General features: G+C 29.1%; 1 protein-coding gene across 1 annotated transcript in view; it reads right to left on the reverse strand.

Annotated features, from left to right (window-relative positions):
- Nucleotides 1-12,565, reverse strand: part of LOC108916931 (cytoplasmic polyadenylation element-binding protein 2) — a 49,835-nt gene that overhangs the window by 35,297 nt on the left and 1,973 nt on the right. The window contains exon 2 of the mRNA XM_018723269.2: nt 3,529-3,640. Coding sequence (XP_018578785.1) covers nt 3,529-3,640 — 112 coding nt within the window. The remainder of the gene's footprint in view (nt 1-3,528; nt 3,641-12,565) is intronic.

The following is a 12,565-nucleotide window of genomic DNA, read 5'->3' on the forward strand; positions in this document are numbered from 1 at the left end:
CTGAATTCGGAGGTTCAAAATGCGAAGGTACGAAAAAATTGCATTATCTCGGCTTCTAATGGACCAATTTTAATTTTTTTTTAATCCGATATCTCGCGAGCCAAGGAATTCGAATATCGTAATGCCAACTGTCTAATTTGCACATTTTTGTTATAAACAAAGTTTATCATTTACGCATTAATATACTGTATATTTTACCCTATGCTATTGCATATTTTCAATGAAAAAATTTGTTTACGTATATATTTCAACACTCGAATATGAATATATTTAGTTATAATTATTACAATTATTTAAATAATTTTTGTTTAAATTATTTTTTTATTTGGAAATTAATTTTTTTGTTAAATACTGATAAAATTTAAAAAAATAGTGCTTTAAAATTATAATTTTTGAAAAACTAATTTACAAATCGATAAATGTAATCTAATTGTTTAAAAATAAAAATTGTGTGTTAACTTTAAAAATTTATTGTGGCCGTCCTAATGAACCGATTTCAGTTATTCAAAAACCATTTGAAAGGTCTTTTCTATGTGAAAAAGATTTCAAGTATCTAAATGCTTTATTTGAAAATTCGACATTTTTTTTCAAAACTTTTCAATTATTTTGCGAAAACTATCGAACCGATTTTAATGAAATTTGGTGTGATGTTTTATTATACTCTAAAGTTTTTTTTACCAAAATCAGAATGCCCTCGGAGCAATTAAAATATTTTTAAAAAATATCCAAAAAACTTGATTATTTTGCCCTTTTTTCATCAATTATTGCTATTTTGCAACATCGGTAATAAATTTAAACATTTTTAACTTGCAGTATATTGAGCAAAATTCAATTCTATTAAAAAAAATTGCTGGAAAATGACAAATAATGTAGCTTATGTGAATCCCTTGTAAAGCATAAAAAATACTGAAAATTTATAAATCTGATGGTGTGTTTTTTAACTATTTCCAGGACACACTGTATACATAATATAAAATATATTTTTGGGTATTTTGCTACCTGATGATATATATTTTTTTTAAATTAATGAAATAGACGCTTACACCAAAAGGATCACTCATGGGTTCTTTTTATGAAAATAATTTTGTCTAAAAAAAGTTCATTGTGCGATTTTAGGTTAGGCAAAACTATTTTCATAAAAATATCTCTTGACTGAATCTTTTGACGCAAAATTTTTGCACAAGTAACAAAAACCCTCAAAAAAAATAAAGAAAAAACTTTTCCACAAATAAATATCTTCATATAAAATATTTCACCAAAGTTTTGAACGTTTCTGTTTTTACTGTTCCTGGATTTCCATAAAAAATATTTTTCACTTAAGTTCGTATAAATTGGAAAAGTTTCATTATTATAAATGTTCCTACAACGTCAAGGCAAAAGTTGTTTCCATGAAATTATTTTTGTTGAATCAAAAATTTCAATCTCCTCGAGGTAAATAGGTAATAATAAAAATAATATCGTATGCAAGCAGATATACTCAAACACAATATGAACTTTCATTTACTTAAAGACACATACGTCAGTTTTGAAAACGAACATAGATTAATTTTCGAAACGAAGATTTTAAAGTAATGCCTATTTTTCATTGATTCCTTCTGGTATAGTCTTTCCGATCTCAATAGACCTTTTTACTAGTCACGTCACATATGCCCAATAATAGGCAAAAGTTCCCAATATTTTTACTAGATCGTTTTTTAACGCGATATTCTGGCAATATTAGAAATATTTAAGAAGTTTCAAACCCCAAGTGACAAACTAATAGAATTATAGAATTTATATGTTTAAATTTATAGACCAATATTGACGTTTATAGTAATTAATAAATTAAAATTATATCAATGTTACTGAGCATGCGGATTAAAGATAATTTCATGTAAGCGAAGGAGCCTCGCAACAGGCTATCATTCAAGGAAAGTTTGGTTATGGTTAAGAGTATGTCTATAATAAACCACTTGTAGAAAAAAACACGCGATAAACACACTTACGCAGTACAACACCAAGAAAAACAATAAAAACACTTGGTAGAATTAGAAAATGCCAAGATTAAACAAAAGAAGAGAAAATACGCTAATGATGACATATCAAAAAGATCTCACCTGCGTATGAGGCTATTCCTTCCGAGTATGCGCATTAGGTTTAACACGGCTAATGTTAAATTTTTACTTTTTTTAAATTTAAGAATTTTCTTTTATATCGTTTTTGTAAGTTTTAAGCACTTTAGTGTGTCTATTTTACTAAACACGTGTTGGTTATTCTTAAATACTTCCAAATCCTTGTTAAAATAAATTAATTGTTAATTTTTATAGTATCTATGTAAATAGTACACAAGGGCCACATTCGGCCTGTACAATTTCAACTACGACAATTTTTTGCGGGTTGCCTAAATATGTGACGTCAATTCAAGAACCAAGAGGTTGACAGTATGTACCAGGTTCGGTCGCTGACGCAGCAACTCGGCATTGAAATATTTGAAAAACTTAGCCATACCCATATACAGGTTTGGTCGAACTAAACGTGGAGGTGGTAGAAAGGTATACGCTCAGTTGAAGAATGCGCGCGCGGGCAAACGGCGTATAACACAGCCGCACTGGGCGACTGGGTAATAAATCTCAGTTGACAATAAAACTTTTTAGGGATGCCTATGAAACTCATAAAATTTTATTGCTAGGCGTTTTTATATATGTTCAACTGACTTCGGAAAAATATACAAGGACTGATTTAATTACTTTTCAAAGGTGGCAAAATACCCAAATACACAATGAATAAAAGATGTAGAGTAGAGATAATATTAAAGCGTAATATTCTATCCGCATTAACAAATATTAATTTCCATGCATTTGAGTCTGGCATTTATCAGAAAGTCATTACTTTTATCAAAAAAAATCTTTCGCGATAAAAATTATGTTCTATAATTTAGCGGTATAAGTGCATATTGAAATATTCATAAATAGTAAGTATAGTTAATTGAAAATTAGTTTTTACGGTTTCCGTGATAAAAGATTGTACGTATGTTCTACGTGTCAAAGTAAATTCTGGTTCGTATAAGTGGCTCTCGAAAAATGTATTAGATGCATTTTTAATCTGGTAATTAGGTGGTAGTAGGGAAAAGAGAGGGAAATAATTGATATATTGATGCTTAATATGGAGAGACATACTTACGTTTCCAAAGATGAGTGTGTGTGTATTGACATATTAAAAAGAACTGAGCGTTGTGTTTACTTGTATTTTTAACCGCGAATATTTTTCTATGGTGAAAACAAAATTTAATTTTAAAATCATTCCTAGTCCCATATTCTAAAAATAAAGGCATCAGCGGAGACAAAAACCGAGATGTGCCTTGCGTTTTAAAATAGTAATTTGCCTAAGTTTTACGGGGCTTATATTACAATGAAATGAAATGAAAAAAAATATGTATATTTTTAGGATACTTCAAAACAAAACTCCTTTAACGTAGGTTTAGACTAACGTATTGCTTTAGAGAGGCATGTTCTTTTTCACAATTTAGCTTTGTTCTAAATGACGGCTTACCTTTGATATCAGCTGCGTTGCTTTGTGGGCTCATAATATCATTCAAATAATGTTCCAGCCCCCGCATATTCTCTAAAGGGCTACTACCATTTGCACTAACTACACACCGATCCTGCAAAAAAAAATCAATCGTTAAAGCACACAGAAAATGAAGGGGAAGCATTGAAGTAGCACAGCTATCCTAAACTACTAATAAAGAGGTTTATAAGATTCGTCTTGAGGCGTCGATTTATAAGATGGACCAAAAAAATCGATGAATTGACGTCCGCTATTTTATTGTTGAAATGTGCAGGGGAAGGCATAATTTTGTTCATTAGCAACATTGTTTTTCTTTTAAACAATTTGGGTCGAAAATCAATTTTTCCATTATATTGGAAAAACTATCGATTTTAGAGAAAAGTGTTCAACAGACGAAATATGCGCAGTAACAAGACCTACAAAATGCCTGATAGATTAAAATTCCAACAAATAATAACGAAGTTATGGATAATTAAAAAAATACCGTTTTCCGCGTTTTTTTTTAATGTTTTTTTGCAATAACTTTTAAACAATTTATCCGATTTTAATCTATCAGGCGGCATTTGGTAGGTCATTTTATTGCGTATATTTCGTAACTCACAACTTTTAGGCATATTTATAAAATTCCAACAAATAACAACCAAGTTATGGATAATTAAAACAATGCTGTTTTTCCACGTTTTTTTTTATGTTTTTGTGCAATAACTTTCAAACAATTTACCCGATTTTAATCTAAGGTATTTTGTAGATCCTTTTATCAATAGTTTTGATTTTAGACCCGAATTGTTTAAAAAAACAATGTTGCTAATGAAAAAAATTGACTCACGAGATGAGACACCTCGATGTTCAAATATTATAGCGACGCAACTGCTACTATTCCCAAGATAAGATCTTGGGGGGATATGGAGCCATATTTGAGATAAATAAAATAAAATAAAAATGTTTATTGTTAATATATATAACGTTAAGTATATCAGAAAAATGTCTAAAATGTTTGACTTATTTATTGATGTCATTCAGTTTTTTTAACCAATTAAATATTTTTTTAATTTTTGATATACGGGGTGAGAAACGACTAATTTTATAATCAAATAATTTTTCTATTATTTCGAGTTTAATGGAAAGTGACTCAAATTTTTTATTTTTAAATGGAACACTGTATATTATGTGCTTATTTCGGTTTAATTTATTTTTAAATTTTAAACACTATGTTATTGAAGTAAAATTTGTTTCAAGATCACGTTTTTAATTTTTTTTAGCCATCTAGATATATTTTTTCTTAAAAAGATGATGACAAGCTATCTAGATTACTTAATTTTTAACAATCAAGTCATCTCAGTCATTTTTCTATTAATTAAAAAAAATCAGTTTTTTTAACCAATTAAATATTTTTTTAATTTTTGATATACGGGGTGAGAAACATATGACTAATTTTATAATCAAATAATTTTTCTATTATTTCGAGTTTAATGGAAAGTGACTCAAATTTTTTATTTTTAAATGGAACACTGTATATTATTTGCTTATTTCGGTTTAATTTATTTTTAAATTTTAAACACTGCTATTGAAGTAAAATTTGTTTCAAGATCACGTTTTTAATTTTTTTAGCCATCTAGATATATTTTTTCTTAAAAAGATGATGACAACAAGCTATCTAGATTACTTATTTTTTAACAATCAAGGGATATCTCAGTCATTTTTCTATTAATTAAAAAAATTACAAATCTAGAATTAAATTAAAATTTAAAATTTAATATCGATGAAATAGATTTCAACTAAAATAATTTATAATGTAATTTTTAACTGAAATAAGAAAAAAATCTAAGTCTCATTTAAATTTCTAAAATTGTGGCCACTTTCGGTGTTACCTGTTAAATAACTAATAACAATGTGAACATTTAACACCCTGTATACTGTATATAAAAAACAAAAGTTTCATGGGCAAATATTTACATAAGAAAATATTCTTAAATCCTTTTTGACTTTCTGTATAATCCTTAATTTGTGATCTGCCCAAATTGCTTATTTATACAAAAACATATTTTTCCAGTGGCCTACCGTACTTTTTGGAAGACTACAGCATACACACACAAATTCTTGAATCAAAGATACATTTATTTGCGTGTTAGTATTTTTCATTTTATTTAAGTGCAAAGCATTTTATTTTAGTTTATAATAAGGTTGTAATAAGCTTATCTTAAATGTATGATTTATTTGCGTATCTACATACAGGGGGTTTAAGTAAAATGGCCAAATTTGTGTGACGGATTCTACGACACGAATTAACAAAATAAGCTCCTATAAACCATGTGACCGGAATCATTCGTTTACGATATGCGGGGGTTCAAAATTAATAAAACGTGAGATTTATTTCAAGTTGCATAAAGCAATTGAGGTAAATCACGTGAATGATTTATAATTTGTTCGTAGATAAAGTAATTACTTGAATAATACTATTTTTATTTCGAAGATAACGAATTTCAAGCTTTCAGCAATAATTACCTATTCATCGTCTAACATTTTATCATTTATCTCGAAAACGATGCAATAAGAAACCTGTGTCATGCATATACGTTTGTGGGCAATGAAAACTTCATGCTACATGCCAAATTTCTCGAAAACTAAACGTTCCCGAGCTCATGTTTATAGAAACAATGTTTTATTCATTTGTGACGTAGTACATTAACGTATTTTAATTACGTTATCCTGGGCCGAATGACGACTTAAAAAAATCCTCCCTCAAAATTTTTGGATAGGCGGGGTGATTTTTAAATTTCCACTAAAACGTATTAGCTACAGACTTTTCCATGTACGCCACTGATTTGAGCACGTTGTCGATTTTATTTGTACAAAATTGGGGAGTTATTCTTGCATGAATTTTTTTGCGCGATATTTTCTAATGCAATTTAGTGCGTTCTGAAGGACGTCGAAGACAGTGGCGTAGTAATTTTAAAACAATTATTTCAAGAAATGTTTTTTTGTAACTTTGTAGCGCAGAATGAAATTAAATGTGCAGTACACAAGATTTTCTTGTTATGTCATCTTCCAAGGGAGTAAAATACTCTTCCATTCTCTATGAATCTGGTTAATATTGATCTCTTTGTCTGACCTACATACCCCTGATCACATGCCTTGCATCCAATCTCATAAATCGTCGAATTTTCTTTATCGCGATTTTGTCTTTAGGACCTCCTAAAAGTTGTAACCTATTTTTCTCTCCAAAAACTGAATTTAAATCTAAAATGAAGATGCAGCTTGATAATGTCGATCTCGGTATATCAAATTTATATATATTTTTCAATTAATAATATATGCTTTCCCATTTAATGTCTTTTACGCAGAATTTTTGATACAAGAAATATTGTTCTGATATTTTAACGTTATTTTCTACAGATTTTGATATCACATCTGAATACTTATACAGGGTGCCCATCGTTTAGTAAGTACCTATTCTTAAAAATTAAAAATTCAATTATTGCTAATTCTCGTAGTTAGAATGAGAAGTAAAGATATTATTATTATTATTATTACCTCATTTTTAATTATCCAAGAACGTTAGGGAGCACTGTTCAATGGTATGGCATTATTTCTGGTATGGTAGTATACGTAGAATATTATATTCACGTGTACCAACTTATTCGTCTTATGTTTACATTTTCTCATTGTTAAATAGAAATATNATTATTATTTTTTTTTTTTTTTCCTCTACACCATGATCAGGCAGGGTACAGCTATACAAAAACTTTTTTTACTATTAATTTTTTTAGAAGTGATTGAATTAATTGTTTTAAAAATATTGTATCTTTTGAAACGAAATTTTTATACAGATTTAAGAAAACTAAATTGTAGACGCTTTTACAGTAAAAAAAATTAAAAAATCGACAGGGGTAAAGATTTTCCAGGACGAATAGGGGAAACCCCCTAAATACGTGGAAATTTCCCCACCTTGGCGGCATCTAGAGTTTTGTGCACAACTTCACAAACTCATTGGAAAGTTACTCAGTTTAGTCCTAGTGGAACACTGCAATGCCAGCGAACAATAACGTTAATGAGTGAGACTTTGGGCCAAGTATGACGACCTTAGGTCTGGGCCTTAGCGTGGAGGTAATATTAGCAGCAACACCACGAAAATAGATTTTTTACTTATCCCACCTTTGACGTTAGCATACAAGATGCGTAAGAGGATTACGACACAGATACATATAACTTAAATAAATGACATTGCAAAATACTTTCAAACTACAGGAAAATTGTATCATCGGGCGGGTACGTCGGTCGTGATTTGAATTGTTTAAAAGAAAGTAAAGGTTTACATAGTTGCATGCTTAACTGTATAAAATTATAATCAATGAATGTCACGTCAGCTTTATTAGATTTGAAAAGTTTGACTGTCAATTAGTAATTAGTAAAAAAAAGTATATACAAATTTTGCGTTACTTCTTTAAATTTCAAAAAAGCCTTCTAGTAATTATTTAATTTTCATTTTTAAGGCATTTTTAGTCGTGAGGATTATAAACAAATCTCACTCACTTTTCCTATTTCCTTTTTCTTGGTTTTGACACAATAAATTTGTGAATAAATTGGCCAAGTTTTATTAGTACATGGCAAATTTCCTAGCTTAAATAAATTGGACACGGTAGCCCTGGTTCTAATCTTTTATTGGTCAATTTTGGGAACTTCTGGTCTGTTTTAATAGCCATCCAATGATAATAAATTTAGCTTTTATATTATGTGTCTATTAATTTAATAAAACATTAAACTGAAATAAGTTGCGGAATAAATTGTTGAAGTTTCAATTTGTCGTATCCAGTTTTAAACACGTGCTCTATTCGATAAAAAAAATTATGATATAAAACTTATGGCGGACCCTGTATAAACGTTAGATGTAATGTATTCATAGGAAGTTTATAAATATTTAACAATAAGAAAGTATTTAAACGATTATATAACCACTACAATTATTATTACGTTGTTTGAGACAGAGGTTTCACTTATTTTTACTTACAAATTTCAACACCCCTCTCTTCACTTTGGGTTCGGTTTCTAACTTTTTTTTTCATTTCTGAAGTGGAAAATGCACCGATGGGGAACGGTAATGATCCACATTTATTTGTTTATTCAGTTTAATACAAAATTAAGCAATCTAAAGTGGCTATTTATAAATACATCCGCGTGAAGAGTTTTAGGTTTGGCGCATTGCAAATGATTTAAGGCATATTTCCGCCATATTCGTTTTTTAATGTTTTCGCTCAACATATTTATTAATTTATTGATGCTGTGAAAAAGAATACAATTTCCATAAAAATATTTAAGGTGCAGGATGTTTTTTATTGAGTTTTCGAAATATTGCCAACTGGATTGTTCAAGAAATCAAAACTGTATCTCTCATAATAACCTATATATGACAATATTTCCGTTTTCAGTTACTTCAAAAAGGTATTTTTTTTCATATTTTACTTGACGGGTATGAGTAATGATGTTTCTTTGATTTTTTAAAATTTCCTTGATAAAAATTATAGCTAACCCCAAAAATTATTGTCTAAAAATTATACAATTGTTCAGTCTAGGTACTAAGAGATGAATCACTGTGAGTCCTTACGATATTGTCGATTCCATTAAAAAATGTACAAATTGAATCGAAAAAGTATTAAACGAAAGAAAGCTGTACGGAAAAGAAGCCCCATGCCTTAATAAAGGTCTAAGTAGATCAAATTATATTCTAAGTGGTAGGCATTAACTGATACAAATTAAGTTCAGAGATGGATGCAATCGAAAGAAGATAACGCATTGGTAAAAATTGATTCTATTTTAATTTGAAAGATATATTACTAATTGAAAGTATCACGTAATTCGAACAGCAGGACTTAAAACAAAGTAGGCTAAGCAAAGTTGTCTTAGTATAGTTGCTATAGTTGCCTCATCCTATACATAGTGACGGGCAGAAGTTGAAATATTTTTATTAGATTTTTTTATGAATAGACAATGATTTCTGCACCTTTAAAAATTCTAGAAAACTATTTATTGAACAGTGCCGTTCGTCTTTAAGAGTTTGACGGTAAATTGAAAGAATTAAAAATCATGTTCCAGAAGCATCTTTTTAAATAATTGATAATTTATTTTAAATGAAATATAAATTTGAAATAAATTATCTCATATTCCGTAAAACTGTTGGATGCTGAAAGTTCGTAGTTAAATGGTCCCAAATAAATGTCAGTAATAGATTAATGTAAGCTCTTTGAGCTGATTCGTAGGTCACTAAAATCTTTTCCATATTATTGCACTTAATTTATCAGTAGTTAAACTTTTTATTAAAGCTTTCGTGCAGTTTAATTGTTTTTGTTAATTGAACAAATAATTGAAAAGTAAAAAGTACCTATGTTTTAATTTGTTAATTAACGGGGCATCAGCCAAATTATATTGTGGCGAAATATTTAATATTCAAACGTTTAAATACTTTTACAAAACAAAATTAATTTGTGTTGTAACTTTTTAACAAAATGTTGGATTTTATTTATTATTTCTCATATCGTGGCACACTATAAAAATTTTTGGCAGAAACAAAGAAAACATGTTTTTCCCTGTTCTAAACCCTTGTTTTAGTATGAACATTTTATTGACATACATTTTTACAGTATTGTTTTAGAATAGTCACAGTATACTTTATTATAAAAGACTCTATTCTTTAATACAGCAACGCGACATTTTCTTAATAATTTCTTTATTATTTGATGGCAATTTTTTGCAATCTATAACATTGTACTTTATTTAAATGTGATATACAGGGCGATTCAAAATAAAGTACAAATATTGAAGTGACCTAGTCTTCTAAGTAAATTACCACGTTTTATATAAATATATTTTTTGCCTCTCAGAATTATATCTTGGAACAAAAAAAATGGCAAGTTTAATATTATTTACTGCATATATTTAAGTGTTTTTGTTCAATATGTATTTCGATGACATTCTTAGAATCCACGCATTCTTCATTGAAAAATCGGTTTTGAAAAATCCCTAGAAAATTTTACATTTACATTTTACATATTTCACCTGTGCAACACGTTTTTACGCCTATTTTGCTTTACCATTTTTTGATCCTATAAATTAATCAAGTTATATTAGTACATATCAAATTTGATAATGTTTCTATCTTCGATCATGAGAGTGGTTCTAATTTATAGGCCAATTTGATATTTTTAGTGACTTAGTTGGTGAAAGTTGGCGGCCTTAAATTTGATTAACGAATTGGCCCATTAATTGCAACGCGTATAAATTACTATACTACACAGTTTTTGAGTAAAATGAGCAAACGTTTAATTTTCTCTTTTTTTTTCGATGGATAAAAAATTTTATATAAAAAATCGTCTTCCTCAATGTATGTGCAAAAATTGTCTTTTTTATTGTTTTTTCTCTAATAAAAATCATCCTGTATGTCAATAAAAGACGTTCATATTTTGGAATTTCTAAAATTTACAGATATCTGTCACTTGCTTTTCTCTAATATGTACTGTAATTTTTGTATTAAAATGATTATTTTCATCCCCGTTCGGAGGAAAGCAAGTAATGACCACAGCATAGCACGACGCTACTGGGAAATGGAATACCAGATCTCTGCTTATTTATATATAGCTTATCCTATGTGAACTCAGGGCCATATTCTATTTTCAGAACGATGCGTACCTCACCTGACAGTCTAGCGACTATAAACATAGCACATATGAAAACTTTAATGTGAATTTTGCTTTAAATGACAAATTATTTGTTTATATCGTCCTCGTATCGATTTTATTAAGAAGGTGTCCAAATAACCATGGCTTTATAAGGTCATTGATTTTTTTTTCAGTCCAATTTACATATTCAAATGGTTCTTATAAGGATTACTTGCTTGATAAACGCCCATTTAACGCACACCCAACTATAAATACATTTTTCCCACGTGGAACGATGCTGGAGATAGTCAGAATTGTTGGAAATTGCTTGTTAGAGGAAAGGGTGGTAATATGGAACCTCTCTTTCTTTGAAGTTGAAGCGCATTACGCCTATTATAGCTTACAGTTTTGAATTGTAGTAAGTTTTACAGTGTGGCCTATTAAGAACGAGGGCACCCCTCTAAATCTTTTTAGGCTCGCAATCCAGATATGTATATTTTCTTCAATGGCCTTCTAGATATACTTGTTGGGCCAACTAATATGATCCAATTGGTAATAATTTTATAAGCGCTCTTTCGGAAAATCTCTTGGAAATTATTTATTAAAAATCTGGGTATCCGGTATCTCAAATTTTATCCTTATTATACAGACGTAAAATTTTAAAAGATGAACAATTAGCTAATTACTGACATTGTTGTTTATAATCGATAAATAATAGAGTCTGAGAGCAGCTAAATAATGAAATATTTTTTATTGTTAATTATAATTTTTACCTACCCCACAAAGGAAATATGATGTTCATTCCAGAAGTACGCTATTATTATTTTTATAATGTAAGGGGTTCAAAAAATAATAAAACCAGATAGTATAATCTATAGAATAAATAACCTACATATTCTCACACCATGACATTAGCTTTTGTGCCTTCTTTGGCCTTTGTGAATAGAACGAATATTTTATTCTTATTTTAAAGATAATTTTCATTGTTTTTCTCCCGCATTTATATAACAGAACACGGAACCCATACTTTAGCATCAATATTTTAGTGTTTTGAGTAATAACCAAAAAGAACATAAATGATCGAATTCCATTAAAATTATTTTAAGGTTTGTCGAAAGTGATTGATTTTCCATTTCTTAGGATGATATTGACATATAGGAATACCTAACAATATTTCTATTTCCAATTCTAACCACAGATTTTAACCCAGAAGTGGAACTTAATGCGGAAGAGCAAGCAACATATTATGATTCTATAGGTTGTATTTGCCCCTTGAAACAACTCATGTTAAGCGCAGGAATGAAGGGAACAGCAAAACCTCGTTAATTCTACCCTATATTCTCCGATCTGGACGATACTATTTCAATAATTCA

The sequence above is a fragment of the Anoplophora glabripennis genome, unplaced genomic scaffold (assembly GCF_000390285.2).
Source record: "Anoplophora glabripennis isolate ALB-LARVAE unplaced genomic scaffold, Agla_2.0 scaffold2, whole genome shotgun sequence".
Lineage (NCBI taxonomy): Eukaryota > Metazoa > Arthropoda > Insecta > Coleoptera > Cerambycidae > Anoplophora > Anoplophora glabripennis.